The sequence below is a fragment of the Protopterus annectens genome, chromosome 16.part0, assembly GCF_019279795.1.
Source record: "Protopterus annectens isolate FY-2018-M chromosome 16.part0, PAN1.0, whole genome shotgun sequence".
Lineage (NCBI taxonomy): Eukaryota > Metazoa > Chordata > Ceratodontiformes > Protopteridae > Protopterus > Protopterus annectens.
The window spans coordinates 355947828-355968924 of NC_056750.1; the positions used below are offsets into that span (position 1 = coordinate 355947828).

The 21097-nt window shown below is 39.0% G+C and overlaps 1 protein-coding gene across 1 annotated transcript in view; it reads left to right on the forward strand.

Annotated features, from left to right (window-relative positions):
• Positions 1 to 21097, forward strand: part of DBH (dopamine beta-hydroxylase) — a 746988-nt gene that overhangs the window by 297908 nt on the left and 427983 nt on the right. The window contains exon 5 of the mRNA XM_044058860.1: positions 5740 to 5842. Within this exon, the coding sequence (XP_043914795.1) occupies positions 5740 to 5842 (103 nt within the window). The remainder of the gene's footprint in view (positions 1 to 5739; positions 5843 to 21097) is intronic.

Below are 21097 nucleotides of genomic sequence, written 5' to 3' on the forward strand. Positions count from 1 at the left end.
TGCCTTTGAATAGTTCTTAACTATTACTAATTTAATTGGATTTTCTGTGTTGATTTTTACTTCAGATGAGACCACTTTGTGATCAGGCCTCACTAGTCAGGATGTGGCATGGGGTTGGGGTGTGGTGGAGGGTGCAATTTTCTCCCATGTTGATGACAAACTAGATCCAGTATGTCTGATCCTCTGGTTGGAGCATGCACTATCTATTCAAGGGTGTTTGTTTTAATAAAGCCCGGGAAGCAGTGTGCCTATGAGCTTGAGGCAGTGTACATTTTGCAGTCTATAACAAGGTAGTTAAAGTCACCCATAAATAGAGTGTTCAGCTGGTTCATGAGTGACTGTAGTAGGTTTTTGTAAGAGTCCTTAGACTCTTGGGGCATAGATGGTGATCTGTAGCTAGCCATGATATGGTGAGGGACCTTACCTATAGTGAAATGCATGGGATGAGCACCATGGTATCATCCTATTTAACCAACCTGGAGGTATGTTTTTGTTAACGTAAATTGAGACACCTCCACCTGCAGCTCCAGTCTGTGCTGCTGTTGGCCTTGTACTTCCAGAGTACTTTATATGGCTTTAAAGCAAGTCTCAGTCACATTACAGATGTCTGCATTCTCCACAGTGAGGAGGGTGTGAAGGGTGTGGACTTTTATTTTTTTTTTTTTTTTTTTTTTTTTTTTAGGCTCCAAGGAGTCAGGATTAATACCTTATGGTTGCTTGTAGACTTTTTTTAGTATTTTGGTAGTTTTGTCTTTCTGGAATTGCCTAAAAATTCTCTAACTGGGTGGATAGAGTTTTAGCCAATATCTGAAAGGTTAGGGAGAACAGGTGCAACCCATCTTTGGCAAAGCAATGTGGTCTTTTGACCATGTTCTCCCATGTTGACAGATATTGGATCCCCATGTAGTGACACCAGAAACTAAGACAATCATTAAAATCAGTATTTTTGTGTTCATACTGTGGCACCATCCATAGTGAAGGTAGAATGCTCCTCAATGCAAGGCTCATACCTATCAGTGACACATAGTATGAGAGATTCAGTATGTCTCTTTTCATGTACTCCAATGAAGTATGTCTCAGGTCATTTACACCTATATGGACTATGACAGAATCATATTGGTGCCTTGGGTGCAGTAACCTGAATACATGAGTGATACTGTGGATCCTGGCTCCAGATAGGCAACTAACTATTACCTTCTCCTTGTCTAACCCATTGAGTGGAGCAACTGTATGTCACACAATGAGCCCCCATTGGCAAGAGTATTAGGTAAAGTGTATGCTTGCCTTATAGGCTTTGCACTTATGGGACCATTAGGTGTAAGCTTATGTGAGATGTTTATTGTTGCTTTTGGTGTGTGCTTTAGTGATTGATGAGGAGCAGTGTTGCCATTAGGTGGCTTTGGAGATCTTTGAGATTTGGTAAGATTTCTTTTAAACGAGTCAGCATAAGCCACTCTGTGTATATTCTGAATGGTATATATGAGGGATATAGTGTGAATATTCCTGACATTCTCATTTGCACCTCCAAGGAAGTTGTGTATTTACATCTCACTCATAAGTGTTATTTTCTTTAATGATTAACTGGCTGTCTGAGAAAATGAGACAATTGCTATCATTGGCCTAGGATGCCCAAATCTACCAAGGGGCCACATAAACATTTAGAAAGTGCATATCCATATTGTCTGCTCTTGTAATAAGGTTGGTTGTTTAGGATTAAGGATATATTTTTAACAGGGGTCTTTTAAGGTAGTTTTTGGGATTAAGGCCAAGATTTTAAATAATGCTAGAATATGGTAGTGTTATTTGATGCACAAGCTAGCAGCTGTAAGTGTATTTTTGCACAATGCCACATTGTTTAACAGGTTTCCAATATTATCCTAACTTTATAGCTAAATTTCACTGTCTAGGCATTTGCTACTATACATTGCACTGCAAACCACCACTGCCCAGCAGACAGCTCTGTGCTGAGAAAAAAAAAGCATGAAAACTAACTCCTATGTCCTCTAGCCAATAAATAATCACACTTTGAAATTTCTGATCTCCCAACTCAGAGAAGAAAACCCTTCTGCCACAACATGTCTGATCCTGGAATTTCTTTATGTAAAAGCACAGCAAAGCAGCTCTCAACTGTAGACTAAACAACAAACTAGTAGTGCTTCTCAACTCATAGAGACCAGGTAAACACCTTCTGCCACAAGATGTCTGATCCTGAAATTTCTTAATGTAAAATCACAGCAAAGCAGCTCTCAAGCTCAAATTAAACAAATAACTACCAAACAACTAAGTCTCTTGCTAATTCGCCCTTCTGCAAAGAGATTTGGAGGCACACAGACTAGAAAAGCCAACAAACAGAGACATTATTATTTCTGCCACAAAATTAAATAAATGCTTTAAAAATGCTCAACAACGGTAGTGATCACTGTGTAAAGCAAGTGGAGTAAATCAAGAAGATATTCTTACCTTAGCTTGGATGGGTCTGCATGCAGTTGTTTTTCAAAAGCTAGGACTCCGTTAATGAGAAGGAGTCATTTGTTTTAATTCTCTGCTGTCTTCAAACTGTTCCATGAAACTGTCAGATAATATCACAGCATTGTTGTTAAAGGCTTTTAAAGAAAAATAATGAAACCAATCAAAGTTAAGGCACTTCAGTTTATTTAATGACAGTAGACTCATGTGCCTTGTAATCTAAAGTACCTTCCTAAAAAAAAATCATCGTAATAATTTCTTCACAACCCTAAGTGAATGCAATATTCATTTGTCCTTAGTTTTGAGACAGTGTATTTGTTTTTCCCTCTTCCTCACTGGCATAGAGTACTTCAGACTGATTTAGCAATTTCAGCCACTCCTGCACAAATAAGCACACATTTACACATCTGCTTTGCATTGCCTATTTTCTGGAGTGTATATCAAATATGTGATTATATGACATTAATCTTGGATTATAAAAATTCTTATTTTGTGAGTGATATAGTGATATAGTGATATTGCATTTACTGAGCAGGCCAAAGTTATGATGTCTATATTATTTTTGCTTAAGGCATATAACTTGTTCTTTATTACTGTTGTGATCTGCACAAAAAGAAAAAAAAATCACTTTTTGGGACAGATTAAAAAAGAATTGCTCTCAGTGTAAGTCTGCCCTGATTCTGAAAGACCTGCTGTCAGTATAAGTGACTTAACTTTGGTGTAAGACCTATCTATTAACAGGCTTACTACAGGGACAACATTCCAAAACACCTGTTCTCAGCCTGCTTGCAGTGTAAGTGGTTACTTATAGTGAGATCAAGTCTTTTGGAATCAGGGCCATTGTCTTTGGTGCAAGCTATAGAAAATGCTACTGCCTCTGTTCTTGAAGTAGTACTTAGAGAACAAATTTTCCTCTGGCAAATGCATTCTCATGTTACTGTTTTTTTTTTTTAATTTAGTTTCCAAAATATTTACTTAAAACATTCTAAATATCAACTTCTGGCTGTTTCAGGAGCCTGTAAACTGCTTCTTTTGAAATATTAAAATAATTTCTAATCACACAGAAGTATTTCACCCTTACCTCAGTAAGGAACTTTAACTGCCAGACCTGAAAGCTGTCATGGATTCCTTAACTGATGAAACACATCCATAAAAGATAATATTGAGGAGAAAAAACATGGTACATTAACACATTTATAATGCATTTACTTGCATGAAGCAGCCTCCCAACCAAAAAGTTACATTCAAGGCAAGTGTGTGTGTGTGTGTGTGTGTGTGTGTGTGTGTGTGTGTATGTGTATGCATGCCTCTGGCTTCTGTGTGTCTGCAAGTGTGAGATACATTCAAAATATCTTGAGATATTTTGCAATCGCTATGTTAAACAAACTAATACAGTTTATCCAAAAAAATGTAATCCGAATATTTTATACGGCTTTGCTATTGAATGTAGCTTCCCTTTTCTTTTCGTGGCATTTCAAACATGGAAAATTTCCTAATTTCAAATGCTGGCAGACATCTTACTTGAAAAGTGGTTGATGCATTACATCGATCTGATATTTTTTTAAAACAGCCTTTGAATGTAAAGTAATTATTTTTACCAAAGATAGCACCCTTCAGGATAAATGCAACACTGCTAAAGTAAATAAGTCCAAGGAAAAAAGCAGTAAGTATAGCAGTGAAGCAACCAGGCAGCAGTTGAACCATAAAACAATGTTTATTATAACAAAATGTTAAGCCGTTTCACTAATAGCTTCTTCAGACCAACAAAGAACACTCATTAAAAGAGACATTTAAATATAAATGTTCAATCAATGAAATCATGGAAGCAATTACTGTAAACATCATCTTAAAGTCATAACTTTTTACAATAATCCCTGATAAAAATATATCAAATCATACTTTAAGAAACCTATAAAATTAATACAAATATACATGTATATAAAAATATATATGAATGTATACATATAAACAGAAATGCATCAATATATGGCTATTCTTCTTAAGGGTAGATCTCAGAGATGCTTTTTATTGAGACCAAGGCTCTTATCAGCTCTAAGTCTTAAAATCCAGTTCACCTCTTTACTTTCAGTAAAGTTTCTGACATTCCCTTCTCTTAAGGAGGGAACATTCACATCTATAACCATAAATTTAAAAGTATGTGAGTCACCATGTTTAGAAAGTGCACTAATACCAGACTGTGTTCTAATACTATATATATATATATATATATATATATATATATATATATATATAGGTCTACTTGAGTTGGACAAAAGACCAGAAGATCAAAATCCGGAAAGCCGAGACGAAAACAATGAAACCGCAGAACACCGAAAAGTGTGAAATTCAAAATCCCAATGCTACGGGAGTTTGAATTAGCGCTTTTCGTGTTCTGCTGTAGGTAAGTGTGTGTATGTGAGTGTATTTGTGTGGGGAAATGCTGTGTGTAAGTGTGTGTTGTGACTATGGTGTGTCTGTGTGTGAGGGACTGTACTGTGTGGGTGTGTGCTTGCCTTGTGTGTCTGTTTGTGCGATCTTGGAGTTAGAATATTAAAGTAGGGGGGTGCAGGGAGGCTTGCCCCCCCCTGCCTATCATTAGTGTAGGGTGTTTTGTTTAGTAGTGTGGGGCAGTTGTGTGTGTTTTTTTGTGTGTTATGTGTGTTTTGTAAACTTACGTATTTTTCTGTGTTCTGGGGTTTCGTTGTTTTTGTCTCGGTGTTCTGCGTTTCATTCTTCTGGCCTTTCGCTGTTACGAAGAAGACCCATATAAATATATATATATATATATATATATATATATATAAAATATATGAGCAACATAGATCACAGACTGCTAAATAAACGTATCTGCTGTCAAACACACAATATATCAACTATATATATAATATATAACAACTTCCCGACTGATTTACCAGCTTTCATAGCCAGCATAACATATCACTTATTTTATTATCTTAATTTTCATTAATTTGTAGTAAATGGAGCTGATAAATCACCATGCACTGTAAAGAATTATGATCAGATTTCAGATTGTAACTTAAAATTGTGTGTTCTTGACATGGATGCTAAGATTCACCTGTCAAGATTCTCTCAAGAGGTGAATTTGACATCCATGTCGAGAACACACAATAAGTAAGTTATGGTCAGCGACCTGATCATAGCTCTCTATATTGTAATTACTAGATTGTGTGTGTGGTGATGGTTTGTGTATGTGTTACAAAATAAAAATGGTATAATTAATGCATTACTGAACTTAGATCACTTACATTGCAGCCATTCTACTATCCCAAGGATGCAGGCCTCGCTTTTGGTGGAGAGACTTCATCCAGATTCCTACGCCTTGAAGTTCACTACCACAACCCTCTAAAACTTAAAGGTAAATATTATGATGAAATACATATTATGCATTTCATCTATTAGAAAATGTTTCAATAAAATGGAATGTATCATCTCCTATAATATTTATTGGTCTTATACTCTCTTTTTTAAATAAAATTTTGGAAAAGTTTTCATTCCCAAATGCTTTTGTTGCATTATTAGGTTTCCTTTTCCTTTTGTTTGCTTATTTTCCTACCTTTTCTTGTTACTAAAATAGTCTGGATACAGATTTGCTGTATTCAGGACTGTATTCTAATTTCTGAGTTCTCAGACCTTTCTGTGTTAGAGGGAAGCCTTTCTGCCCTTGTTTGCATGGGTTTGTGCTTGTTTAAGCCCCTCTGATCCCATTATGGCATCCTGCAGACTACAAGAGCAAAAGAAAGGAGAGAGAGACATTTTAAGTATATCCATTTTTCATTTTCTTGAATATACTGCATTCTGCACTTTAATTAAGTCATTTTCTACTGCATTGCATTTAATTTAGCTGCATTTACTGTATTTAAGCTACACACTCAAGTGTGCTAGCCTGCATTGTATTTAAAGTAATTTTATTGCTGTCTTAAGTGTTTTTTCTCTGCTAAATCAAAAAAAAAAGTTCTAGCTTATTTGCTTGTTTTCCCACATTTTCTTGTTACTAGAATAGCCCGGATACAGATTTGCTATATTCAGGACTGTACTGTAGTTTCTGAGTTCTCCAGCCATTTCTGTCTTAGATGGAAGCCTTTCTGCTTATCAGTGGGAGTGGTAAGCACTAGGTAGCCTATCTACCACAACAGGAGTGCTTTCTAGCTCTGAAATTGTAGCTTATTGGCCGTTTGGGAAGCATAACTATCCCTTTTAACTTTCTGCTTTAAAAGCCTGTGTTTGCATGGGTTTGCGCTTGTTTAAGCTCTTCGGATCCCGTTTTGGCATCCAAGAGCAATGGGAAGGAGAAAGAGAGACTTTAAGTATTTCCATTTTGCTTTTTTCTTGAAAATACTGCATTCTGCACTTTAATTAAGTTGTTTTCTACTGTGACTGCATTTAATTTAACTGCATTTGCTGTATTTAAGCTACACACTCAAGTGTGCTAGACTACACAGTATTTAAAATAATTTTACTGCTGTTGTAAGTGTTTTTTCTCTGCTAAACCAAAAAAAAAAGTTCTAGCTTGTTTTCCCACCTTGTCGTGTTACTGGAATAGTCTGGATACAGATTTGCTATATTCAGGAATATATTGTAGTTTTGGAGTTTCCCAGACCTTTCTGTGTTAGAGGGAAGCCTTTCTGTTTATCATTGGGAGTGATAAGCACTAGGTAGCCTATCTACCGCAAGAGGAGTGCTTTCTAAATCTGAAATTGTAGCTTATTGGCTGTTTGGGCAGCATTTCTATCCCTTTAACTTTCTGCTTTAAAAGCCCCTGTTTGCATGGGTTTGTGCTTGTTTAAGCTCCTTGGATCTGGTTTTGACTTCCTGCAGACTACAAGAGCAACAGAAAGTGGGGACATTTTAAGTATATCCATTTTTCATTTTCTTGAATATACTGCATTCTGCACTTTAAGTCATTTTCTACTGCATTGCATTTAGTTTAACTGCATTTACTGTATTTAAGCAACACACTCAAGTGTGCTAGCCTGCACTGTATTTAAAGTAATTTTATTGCTGTTTTAAGTGTTTTTTCTCTGCTAAATCAAAAAAATAAAAAAAAAACTTCTAGCTTGTTTTCCCACCTTTTCTTGTTACAAGAATAGTCCGGATACACACTTGCTATATTCAGTACTGTATTGTAGTTTCTGAGTTCCCCAGACCTTTCTATGTTAGATGGAAGCCTTTCTGCTTATCAGTGGGAGTGGTAACCACTAAGTAGCCTATATTCTGCAAGCTGAGTGCTTTCTAGCTTTGAAATTGTAGCTTATTTGCCATTTGGGCAGGATTTCTATCCCTTTTAATTTTGTGCTTTAAAAGCCTGTGTTTGCGCGGGTCTGCACTTGTTTAAGCTCCTCGAATCCCATTTTGGCATCCTTCAGACTACAAGAGCAACAGAAAGGAGAGAGAGAGACTTTAAATATTTCCATTCTGCTTTCTTCTTGAAAATACTGCATTCCACACTTTATGTCATTTTCTACTGCATTGCATTTAATTTAACTGCATTTACTGTATTTAAAATACACACTCAAGTGTGCTAGCCTGAATTGTATTTAAAGTAATTTTATTGCTGTTTTAAGTGTTTTTTCTCTGCTAAATCAAAAAAAAAAAAAAAAAAAGTTCTAGCTTGTTTTCCCACCTTTTCTTGTTATTAGAATAGTCCGGATACAGATTTGCTGTACTCATGACTGTATTGTAGTCTCTGAGTTCCCCAGACCTTTCTGTGCTAGAGGGAAGCTTTTCTGTTTATCAGTGGTAGTGGTAAGCACTAGGTATCCTATCTACTACTTGAGGAGTACTTTCTAGCACTGAAATTGTAGCTTATTGGACATTTGGGCATATCCCTTTTAACTTTCTGCTTTAAAAGCTTGTGTTCACACAGCGCACAGTGACGCTAAGCTAGGATAAACTATTACCAGTGCCAGAAAGTCTACTCTTCAATTTTTCCTTTAAATCCTTTTAGTTGTCTTCCCTCTCACACTTAAACTAGCTTATTCATGTAGCACTTCACCAGACTTCTTGTAGCAATTATTGTTGCACACATAACTGCTACCAGCACTAAACATTCTACAAGGAAACAGATCCAGTACTTATTAATAATACCTACCCCTCCAGGTATGTCTAAAGGTCAGTTCCCTGTACCTTCTCCTATTAACCTGGTGAACCTGGAGATTCTGAGGCAATGTAGCAACTGCCTCATGTACACTGAAAACCCTCTGCTCTTACCTCCCAACACTCAGAATTGCGAGAGATGCACTTGTATATCCAAACTGGAAGTAATGCACTCTCCAGCCAAGACCGGAATAGCTGATCAAGAGGAGAAGGTCAGCACTTGCACCGCACCACATGGAACATATAGCTCTCCAGAACATACCCCATCACAGTTTTCACATAAAAACATAAGGCACACACCCACCTTCATGGAGGCTCTCAGTAGAAATCTACCCAAACAGCAGAGACCTCCAAGGCAGAAATGTATTTGACCACCACAGTAGAGCACAGCACAGATCATAAGACACATAGCTCACCTAAACAGTTTGCCATTCAACCAAAGCTCCTAAGGTAAAACAGCTTGCCCAATACACTAGTCATAGGTGACTCAATAGTGAGTAACACAGACATCCCACTCACTAGGTTGAATAGGGAGAAGGTAACCGTCAGGTGCAATGATCCATCACATAACGCATGCGCTCAGGTCACTTCACAAGTACAAATATGACTCTGTCATTGTCCATGTTGGTGTGAATGATGTGAGATGTACCTCCCTAGACTACATGAAAAGAGATATGGAGGGACTCTCAGATCATGTGGCCCAGGTGTGTATGACCCTAGCCCTGAGCAGCATCCTACCATCACCCAGAATGATCCCACAGTATGAGCAGAAAATGATTGACTTCAACAACTGGCTAATTTTCTGGTGTCATTCTAAGGAGATTCAGTATCTGTCTGCCTGGGGTGACATGATTGATAGACCTCAATGGTTTGCCAGAGATGGCCTGCATCTGTCAGCTCTGGGATTCTGTATACTGACCAAGACTCTTGCCACCCCTATAGTGCTTTTTATTAGGTGGTGTTCCAAGGACCAAATTACCACCATAACAGCTATAAATAAATGCAGTCTGATGGTCATGCTGCTCAATGCTAGAAGTCTAAATCTCAAGATGGACTCACTCAAAGCCCTCCCTAAAATGGAGAACATTGACATTTGTACCGTAACAGAGACCTGGTTCAAGGCCGCAGAAAGCACCCCTGCGCTATAAGGCTATAATTCTTTCCACAACTTTCAGCCCCAAAACTTGGACTAAAGCTCCAAAGGAGGTGGTGTCTCCATATTTATAAAGGATATACACACCTCCAGACTGGTAGCCCAACATAATGCAACAAAGATACTTTAGGTACAACTAACATTGGGTAAGACAATGATTCAGGTCATAGCCTGCTATAGGTCCCCAACCATGTCCCAAGACTCTCACTCCACATTCCTAAGCACCCTGAAAAATATTATGGTCCAACCCAACACTCTCATACTGGACAACTTAGACTACCCCTCCATTAACTGAGAAAACTACTCATATACCAACACACTTGCCCAACATTTCCTGGAATTCCTTAATTCCAATGCCCTGGACCAGCTAATGTTTGCCCCCACTAGAGGGAGCAACATCCTTGACCTGGTTATCACTAACATGGGTCACCATTGCTCTACACCAATAGTCAACTCCTCCCTGGTTAGATCAGACTACAAACTAATCACCTTGGATATCCACATCCCACCCACACCCCCTGCAAAGGTAACCACCATGAAAAACTTCTCCAAAGCTAGCTTTGGGCTCCTGAAAACAGAAGTGGCTAACTTCACGACACCCATGCAAATGGAGAATGGGTGCATGACTGCCGAATCATACACCAATGCACTGTACGAACACATACACAAATGCATGGCACTGGCCATACCCAACAGAACCAAGACGCTCTCCTCCAAAAAAAGGAAGCCAATCTGGTGGTCCCCTACCATAAACAAACTATACAACAGAAGGAAGAAACTGTTGCAGAAAAAGGTGACTTCCCAAGACTGAAAAAACTCTCTTATTAGCCTTAACAAAAAGTTGAGATCTCTCATCAAATCCTCTAAAGCTAGCTATGAAAACAAGATTGCAGCAGATACTAAAGATAATCACAAGGCCTTCTATAGTTATGTCAAGAATCTTCATGGCAATACCCAGATTTGCTCCGAGCTACTTCACAATGGTACCTCTTACACCGAGCCAACAGATATTGCCAATATACTGGTCGACAGATTCAGTGCCAACTTTACCCCTCTCTCCCCCCTAAAGGACCATCACAATACCAAAAGAATGCCAGGCACCCAGTATTACTGCTGTGCAGGTTAAAACTGTACTGTCCAAGGCCAAGAATACAGCTTCCATGGGACCCAACATTATCCCTTGCTGTGTTCTACATGAACTACAAAATGAACTGATACACCTATGTGCCCTGTTCAATTACAGCCTCACCTCAGGCTTTGTCACTACTGAATGGCGCACTGCTACAGTCATCCCTCTCCATAAAGAGGGAGTGACTACAGACCCTGAGAACTATCGCCCCATTAGCCTGACGAGTCTGATATGTACAGCTATGCAGCGCATCATCATGGACTTAATAAATAAGGATATAGGGAATCTCCAAACTCTGGATCCCATGCAATTTGGCTTTGTGAAGGGTAGACCATGCCTGCTTAACCTGCTTGACTTCTTTGAGTCAGTCACCAGAGCTGTGGATGAGGGCATACATCCTGCCTCGATCTGGCCAAAGCCTTTGATACCATTCCCCACTTAGACTCACTAAACTAGGCATCAACCCCTATATCACTAGTTGGGTGGCAAACTGGCTCACAGATAGAACCCACAGTGTAAAAGTAGCAGACTCCAAGTCAGACAGCTGACCAGTGGAGTCCCACAGGGATCAGTCCTGAGTCCTCTCCTGTTTGATATCTACTTCTCTGAAGTCCAGGCCAACACGAAGGGTCTCTGGCTAACCAAGTTCACAGACAATTGCAAGCTGGGAGCCATTATTAACTCCCCAAGTGATGTAGACATCCTACAGAAAGGCCTCACCGAGACCAACGATTGGTGTGAAAACCATAGCCTTAAACGCAATGCCAAAAAATGAGTCGTCATCCTCTATGGAAAAAACTTAGTTTCCATGAATTACCACATTGATGGTAGTCCATTGAACACTGAAGACATTATAAAAGATCTGGGAACACAGGTTGATATCAACCTCTCCTTTGACCACCACATAGCCACTGTGGTCAGAAAGTCCTTCTATGTGGCACATCTCATTACTAAGGGTTTCGCATCCAAGAAGAAGGAAGTCATTGTCTCTCTCTAATCCTCCCTCATAGGACCAATCTTTGAGTGCAATGCCTCATTTGGCATGTACCACACCAGACACCTGCAATAACTGGAGAGACGTTAAAATTACCTCACAAAGAGGATCCTAGGCCTTAAACACTTGTCCTATATGGACAGACTCAAAAAACTCCAGCTATTCTTTATCTCATATCGCCTACTTAGAGGCGATCTCTGCTTGACTTACAAAGCCATGCCTGACGCAACCCTGTGAGATATGTTACATCTACAAAATCACAATCCCTCAGGACCACATGCTCCAGAGACCTCAACCTCATTACCTCAATCAACAGAACATGCTTAAGGAACAGGTTCTTAATCCAGAGGCTGCCCATGCTCTGGAATAGACTCTCAATGCATGAATGCATGTCAAGCAGAGCACCTCATTGGCCCTCTTCAAGAGAAAACTTGATGAGTGGATGCAAAATTCACCCTAAGGATCACTTCAGTGGCTCTGCTCAATAGAAGCACTGGAAACTAATGTCGGGTGGCACGATGCCAGGGCAATCCTATGGGCTAGGGTTGTAAAGGCTCTAGGGCCATTAGTGTAGTACATGCCTATGAACCTATAATAAAGTCGGTCCTAACAAAGACACCTTTCCTTATATACATCAATTGAGTCATGTGTATTATTTTAATGGTCATTTTACTGAATTCCAAATGAAAAGACCCAGACATATGTTCAAGTTTGAGAATGCCATATACAGAGTTTAATGTGACAATGGTATGGTGGGGCTCCTTGCCGCTTATTATAATACTTTAATGATGCTTTTGAGACCAGATTCAGTTATTTTGTCATAATGACACAGCATTTAAGTACTACTATTATAGGTTAAACTGAGGATACACATCCTCAGTGACTGTGAAATATTCTGCTCTGTGTGATGACAAAACCTCAGCTGTAGAACAAGTTTATGATGTTTTTATATTTAACAGATCATGTGTTTTGCCTTTCAGCTGTTTGAACAGTTGTGGTTATATATTTCCAAAGAACATATCTGATGTTTTTAGTTTTCAGCTGTTTTTACTCCTGTTTCTGTGTTGTGCATTCTGCCATGAAAGAATCAGTACTTCTTCAAAAAGGCTTGATCATTTGCCAAAAGCATATCACAATTATTTGCTTATTCATAATTTATGAAACTTTGATTAGCAAAAAACTTTTTCCAGGATCAAGCCATGTGTTCCTCTACACATCAAAATGTATGAGTTGTAAGGGTTTAATCTTGAGTATGGCCTGAGTGGTAGGCAACAAACTATGCAAGGACCATAACGGACAAGGATTAAGATTGTAAATAGTCAATCAAGTTGTCCTGATCAATTGTCACAAATGCTGCACAGAGATTAGCAGCTCTGAACTGTGGTTAGTAGGAGATAATTTACAATTTAATGTCATGGTCAGATCAAAAGCCAGACTGATATCAGTCATTGAAACCCCTGACCATAAGGTAGGAACCAAACCATACATATACAACTTTCTCAATAACATTACCAGAAGACAAGTACAATTTATCAAGGATTGTGGAGTTCAAGCATGGTTTCATGAGAGAGGTGGGATAACAAGAAGCTTCTTCAAAGCAAATGGAAAAAAAATAGACATCAAGGAGGATTCCAACATCTGATTATCTGTCCCAGTATATTGAGGGTAGTGATAACTAGCCTACAGTGGCAAGGGTATGTTCTACAACTTGTGGAGCACTTGCTAAAATCACAGTCAAGAAATCATCATAATCAGGGACATCAAACACTAGCAAATAAGAATAGTAAACCCATCCAAGAGTGATGGAGTGCCCATAGAGCCAGATATAGGGAGAACAGATCTTATGATAGCACACTTGTTAGTGAAGCACTGTGGTGCCAACTCATTCTGCTATGCAGGTAGGGCCTGATGAGTAAGTGAGGCAGAATGGATGGCACAATATGTTTATTTCCAGAAGGATTATGCTGGTTAGGGATTTCAGATATGTAGGAGCTGAACTAGATATCTCAGTCTGGTATAAGGCACAATGCTCATCCAGATCAGGTTTGCACTCCAAAGAGCCACACACACCTCCAGTGATGATACAGTCTATGTCCTGCACACCACCAGGAATATAGATCAAACAACAAGAAATGCTGAAATAAAACAAAAAAGTACCACCACAGACAGCCAACACATGTATTTAATAGAAAGACGCTTTTGTTATAGTAAAAGGAAATTCATCAGAGTAAACCACCAGATTTATGGTGTTGCCATGGGGACGGCTAATGCATTATGCTAATGCCTTTTTGGTTTGTTTGGAGGAAGACTGATTCTTATTCTCCTGCTTTTACCCATTCATACATGCCTATTTTAGGTTGTGGATGACATTCTTATTTTATGGAGGGGCATAATGCAACAATAGGTGGTTTTAGATCCTACCTCAAGGAAACATCAGACATTTACATTTTATTTATCATGTGGACTCAGTTAACATCTATTATATGAAAGCATGTGGGTGTTGCAAGTTTTACTGTTTTATTAATGATGGATCCTACATTTTGGTTGATGACTTTGAAAGGACACTGGCCAGTCCAGGTAGATGTGCATGTGACACTATTAGGGTAGATTATTTAGAGACCTGCACTGTTTGTCCAGCCTTTTACATTGATAAAATGAACAGGAAGCTCAATGACTGGATTAGAAAACATGTATATGATATTAAAAACATAAATCTAGTAATGCTTTATTTAGGCATAGTTTGAAATGTGAGAACTTTAAGAAGTTTTTATTTTTCATTATTGATAGGGTATATTATCTCGAGAACGGTGGAGATGCTGATAACATTCTGGAATTTAAGAAACTCATATGGCAGATATGACTCAATGCAGATTTTTTTCCTGATTTGAACAATCATGTTTCTATATTGAGTGTTGAGGAAAAAGGCTATGGCCCTTTGATTATGTATTCACTGTATGATCAATTTATTATTATGCGACTCTGATATACTATTTTTTCAGCGGAACATGATTTATACTTGCAATTTTTATTGTCTTGATGCTATAGGCTGGTTTTAACAATTTTTTATTAAGCTATTTATATATTTGTATGACTTGAAATTGATTTTTTGTGCTGTTAATTACATTATCCAATTACATATGCATGGTTTGCTGTTTCTAATTGGTGGGCTTTTGCATTTAAATGTTAGTTTTCTGTTACGTCTTTTGCTCTGATAAAGTTCCTTTTACTGAAATAAAAGCTCACAGACTTTCCATTAAATAAGTGTATTGGATGTTTGTGGAAGAATATGATCAAACTCTGGCTCATGCTCCTTTAATCAACAATCTGAGAAGTGTGGAAAGCCCAGAACTGTGAGCAACAAGCTTTTCTCCAAAAGGGAAGAAAAAAACTTGTCTTTGATTAATTTTTTTCACTTGCACTTATAGTTACTTGCATGAGGATATTGTTTTTTATTTTTGCATTTTTTTCTGATTTGCCTGTATTTTAGTCCCAAAAAAATATCTATCTACATTTTTTAGCTTGTTCCAGGACCTTAGCCTTGTAGCTTCATTTGCAGTTTTGGGAGAATTGTGAATTACTGTTTATACATTATAATGCACTTCTATCTCCATAAGTAGAATTACTTGAAAAGCTGTTTGTATTTTGAACCTGGTCTGGGGCCTTATTTGTGTAATTTTATTCACAGTTGTGAGGAAACTGTGAACTACTGCTGTATCGTGGCCTCATTTAGTTAATCATTACTGCATTTTTTCATAAACAGTATTAACAGGTACATTTCTGCTAGTCTGGTGCCTTACACTGTAATGGGATTGTAATAGTGGCAGTGCTGCAGTTTTTGTTGCAGGATTTCTGCTCCTGTGCTTTTACAACTGTTTACATTCAAATTTTACTGCTAGAGTTTAATGTTCTGCTTATCATTCATCAGCTTAAAGTTGCATTCCAGTGCTTTTCTGTTTGTTACATTGTTATTGTCTTTCCCTCTGTCCTTGTGTCTGTCCCAGACCCCAGTGATATATTAAGTAATGCTTTCTCTGCTGCTCCCTAATGGTTTCACATTAATTATATTTTCTCTGCCCCTACTGTAATTTAAACCTAACTGGTGGCATAGTCATAATACTAAAAGAAATGTGACTTAGCTACAGGCACTGATGTCTCAGAGCTCCACATCTGGCTTTATTTGCTTAGATCCAACCTATATATGGAAAGATCAACTGTTTTTTAACTGAGTAGCACAGCCCAGCATTTACAAGTAACAACCTAGGAGTCAGATGTTAAACTTTCTTGCACTATTATTTTGTAAAAGGTTACAAATAAAGTATCTATAATCATGAATTTTCACTTTCCTACTAACTTTGCAGCCAGCTTGGAGGCTTTGGGAATCCCGAGCTAATGTAGCAATTTTCTAACTGTTACTGACAGCCATCTAATTCTATAGCAAACTGATACTGTATATGAGAGCTATAGTTACACAATGTCATTGCAGGCAAGGCTCTCACCAGTACAAACAACACCAAAGAGGTTGTCAGTGATATTCACACTACAACCAGTACACACAGTTTGGACCAGACACATAGACCTATATATGCTGGGGACTCTTTTAAGTGTAATCTTCCAAAACCTAAAAGACTCCCAGATGTCATGCACAAAACAGTTATCCCCAGCAATCTCTACAGCACCCTGCTAGATAACATGCAGCAAAATAGATTCACCTTCATCACATGGTGTCCAAAACTCGAAGCCCATAGGACAAACTGCCAGACTTCACAATAACTTAGTCATAGTAGACTCTGTTGTGATACACACAGATGCCCCATCTGCCAAGTTGAGCAAGGAGGCAGTCATGGTCATCATGTGCCTGTGAGGGACCAGGATCCACCGGATCATGGATGCACTCGGGTCACTGCACCACAAGTACCAGTATGACTTATAGTCCATGTGGGTGTAAATGACTTGAGACATACCTCCCTGGGCAATATGAAGAAAGACATAATACAGCTCTCTGCTTATGCATTTCAGGCTGGTACAAGTGTAGCACTGAGTAGAATTCTACCTTTGCCAAGGAGGATGCCACAGTACCAAATGAAGATAACTGAATTTAATAACTGGCTTAGTTTTTGGTGTCACACAAAGGAGGTAAAATATATGTCTGCCTAGGTGGATATGGTAGACAGACTACGCTGCTTTGCCAGGAATGGTCTGCACCTGATTCCTCTAGGTTGTCGCATATTGGCTAAGACCTTGTCCACCCCCATAGTACCAATTATAGGCAGTGCCAACCTGATAAACCCACTGACTTAGCTAATCTAAATCAGAATATTCTAAAGATGTTACTGCAAAATGTCAGAGTCTAAACAAGAAATTGCACTCCCTGCAGGGTAGCCTCATCCTGGAAAATATAGACAACTGTGCAGTCACTGAGACTTGGTTTAAACATCAGAGGACATCCTGACAATGCAAGGCTATAACATCTTCCCCACATTTAGATCAGCTAATGCACAGGTAGAGTCTAAAGGTGGAGTAGTCTCAATTTACATCAAATGCAAACACACCTCAATACTGCTCAAACACTATGACACACTTAGGTACTCCACAAACAGCTTACCACAAGTAAAGTCCCATATCATTTCCTCACAAGTCATATGCCCACCTCCATGTCCAAGGAAGCCTATACCACATACTTCGAAGTACTAGAGACACTCCACATTCAACCCAACACAATATTCATGGGTGACTCTAACTACTCCATTATTAATAGACTCAAACATGCAAGCCCAGAGATTTCTGGACTTTGTTAACACAACAGCTAGTCTGCATGGCCACCAGCAGCACAAATATCCTTGACTTGGTCTTCACAAACATGGGGGAATGATGCACCCTCCCCAGTATAAAGCCCTCATAGGTCAGGTCAGATCAGATCACAAAGCTGTCTCCTTTGAAATAAATATTAAGCCCAAGACCCCAGCCTCAGAAACTTTAAAAATTATTACAGGACTAACTGCCTTCTCCTACCCAACAGTCTAGCAAACTTCCAAGCCCCCAAAACCCTGAAAATACAGCTGCCTATGCAGAATTGTTCACAGAAATCCTGTGTGATCATGTAAATAGCTTCACAGAGACATCAGTACCTACTCAAAATAAAGATAGGACAGCCTGTAAAATCAAATCATTGGTGGAATTCCAGTATAAAGAGCTTGCATAACAAAAGTAAGAAAATAATTTACAAAAGTAGGAAGGGGATTGCTCAGGATGGTAAAAATGTCCTCATCAATCTGAGCAAGCAACTCCGGGAACTAATAAAACACAATCAAAGCCAAATTTGAGATTTAAAAATATCCTTTACAGCTCAGGACAGTCATGTCTTTCTTTTAGTTCACAACCTTAAAAACAATACCCAACAAATGTGCAAAACTAATGGTGAATAGAACCACCTATATGGAGCCAGAGGATGTAGCAAATCTGCTAGTCAATAAATTTAGCACTAACTTTACCCCCCTTCATCACCCCAAGCCACCACTAGGAAATACTCTCAACCGGTTATCCACCAACATTCACTAGGGAACAAGTCTTCACTGTGCCCTCTAAGAATACTGCTTCAATAGGCCCTGATAACATCCCGGGATGCTTCCTGAGTAGCATGAAACATGACCTGTCAGGCCTAGTAGAATCTCTATTTAACCATAATTCCCAGAGAGGTTTTATGCTTAACAAATTGAGGACTGAAATGGTTATCCCCTCTACATGATGGGGAGACCTTCCACAGACCATAAGTCTAATCTTATATGCAAGGCCACGGAAAGAATTATTATGGATCTGATAAACAATGACATTGGAAACCTACAGGCACTATATCCTACCCAGTTCAGTTTTTTCAAAGGCAGGTCATGCCTACTTAACCTGGTGAACTTTTTGAAGAAGGACACTAAAGCTATAGATGTGAGCAAGAGTGCACACTCCCTACCTCGATCTGGCTAAGGCATTCAACACAATACCTCACTCATGCATTGTAGACAAACTTACAAAATTAGGCATAAACCCATATGTCATCCAATAGACAGCTAGCTGGCTCACTGATAGGACACAAGAAGTTAGGATAGGGCATCCACCTCCACAAAAAGGCCAGTTATTTGCAGAGTCCCACAAGGATTGGTGTTGAGGCATGTCCTTTCTGGCATCTAATTCTCTGTAGTCAAGGAAAATGTTAAGGGCCTCTGGCACACCAGGTTGTCAGATAATTGCAAACTAAGCATAGTCACTGAATGCCCAAAAGACACAGATACCCTATGCGTGGCTGTGACACAGACAGATAGCCGGTGCCAGAACCATGGGCTAAAACTCAATGTAAAAAAATAAATAATACACCCTTCAGAAAGATGGTCACCTCTGAAAATGATCACATTGATAATACACCCCTTAAAATAGACCCAAGGGGCAGGCATCTGGAAATGGTTATTGACAGTTAGTTGATCTTTGACCACCATGTGTTCATTCTTGTGAGAAAGTCATTCAACTCAACTTTGTACAACTTACAAATGAGGGCATGGCACAAAGGTCCGAGCAAGTCACTGTTCCACTGTACTTGGCTCTCATCAGACCAATCAGGCATGTACCTGACCAGGCACTTTCAACAGCTTGAGAGACCACAGAGGATCCTCACAAAATGAATACAGGGAATAAACAACAAGTGTTGTATGGACCATCTTGAAGCCCTATCCCTGTACTCTGTCTCTTACATACTTCTGCATGGTGAGCTATACTTAGTCTACAAGGCATCTACCGATCCCACAGAGATGGATCTGTATCACATCCACAAAACTATTAACTTCAGAAATACCTAAGGAACTAAACCTCATGTGTGACATAAATTGGGTATCATGGAGGAACAGGTCTGTGTATCAAAGATTATCTATTGTCTGTAAAAGGCTTTCAATCCATGTGAAGCAAAGGTCATCCCTTGCCCTATTTAAACTTATATTGGACCAATGGATGGAAAATCACAAATTTAGCCCTGGTTTATCTCCTATATACCTAATGGATAGGGGCAGCCTGTGAACGCTTGGTGTGTACAAGCCTATATCATAACCATAAAATTCCTTGGGGTATTGACAAATTTTAGCAATACTTTGGTAAATTTGGAGTAAGCTCAGCTAATCTTAAAATGTCTCTTATGCCAATAGCCTAGTAGCTACTTATGAACGTATGAGATAGTTCATACATAATGTGGGGCTACCATATCAGGAGCCAAGAACCGAGAGCTGTTACCATCACTCATCAAAACAGTAAGACTACCAGCATCACATTCAACAAACCAATGCAAATGAAAACAGCTCAGGAGCAATATTAAAGTTCTAATAAGAGATACCTGTCACAGGAGAATCGACAATAACACGGTGGAGGTATGGAGGTAAAGGAAAACAGTGGACCAGGTTATCAGCTTAAAGTATCTGAGAAGGTCATTGAGTGAAAGGGAAGTCTGAATGAGGATGTCAAAGCTAGAATCAGGGGGGCTGTAGCCAACTGGTAAAAAGTATCTGGGGTCATGCATGATAGAAGAATATCAGTGGAGCTGAAAAGTTTGATGTACAAAACAGTGATGTTCAGAATCAGAGGGACTAAAATGCAATAACTACAGACTAATACAGAGAAGTAACTGGTCAAACCATTACACTTTTTCCACTACCATTTCATATGTCTTCACAGCTAGTGGGAAGATCAAGTCTTATGTAGGTCTTAATTTGTGCATTCTGGTTGTGTAAACCCAAATCCCTCCATTATACAAAGAAATTCTATAGGAAGTATCACTGACTCATTGCTGACCCAGGTAATAAAGTTACCCAGGTCTACAAGGTTCTGGTGACTTAGCATATACTCAAAGGCAACATTGTAGAACTCTTAAAAGAATGTCTTCAAGCAATGATCCTGTAGCCAGGAAATGTTCAAAGCAGTTGAGAAGCCTAATGGCAGCCTTTGTCAACTGATGCCAAAAGACAGCAGGTGGCAACTCCATGCCTCATCCTACCCCATCTATGATACTAAATAAAGGAGACCCCATATGGCATAGAGACAGTGGAATAGGGACAGAAGTCATCATCAAGCCAGGTCTGTGTAAAGAAAGCTCACTGAATATTATGCAATAGGTCTGAGGTGACACCAGATTTCTTCCTGAATGGACCTTGCATTTCAATAAGTGCCCAAAAAGGGCAACAGGAGGACAGGTCTCAATCACCCGCTTTTGGCAAAGTAG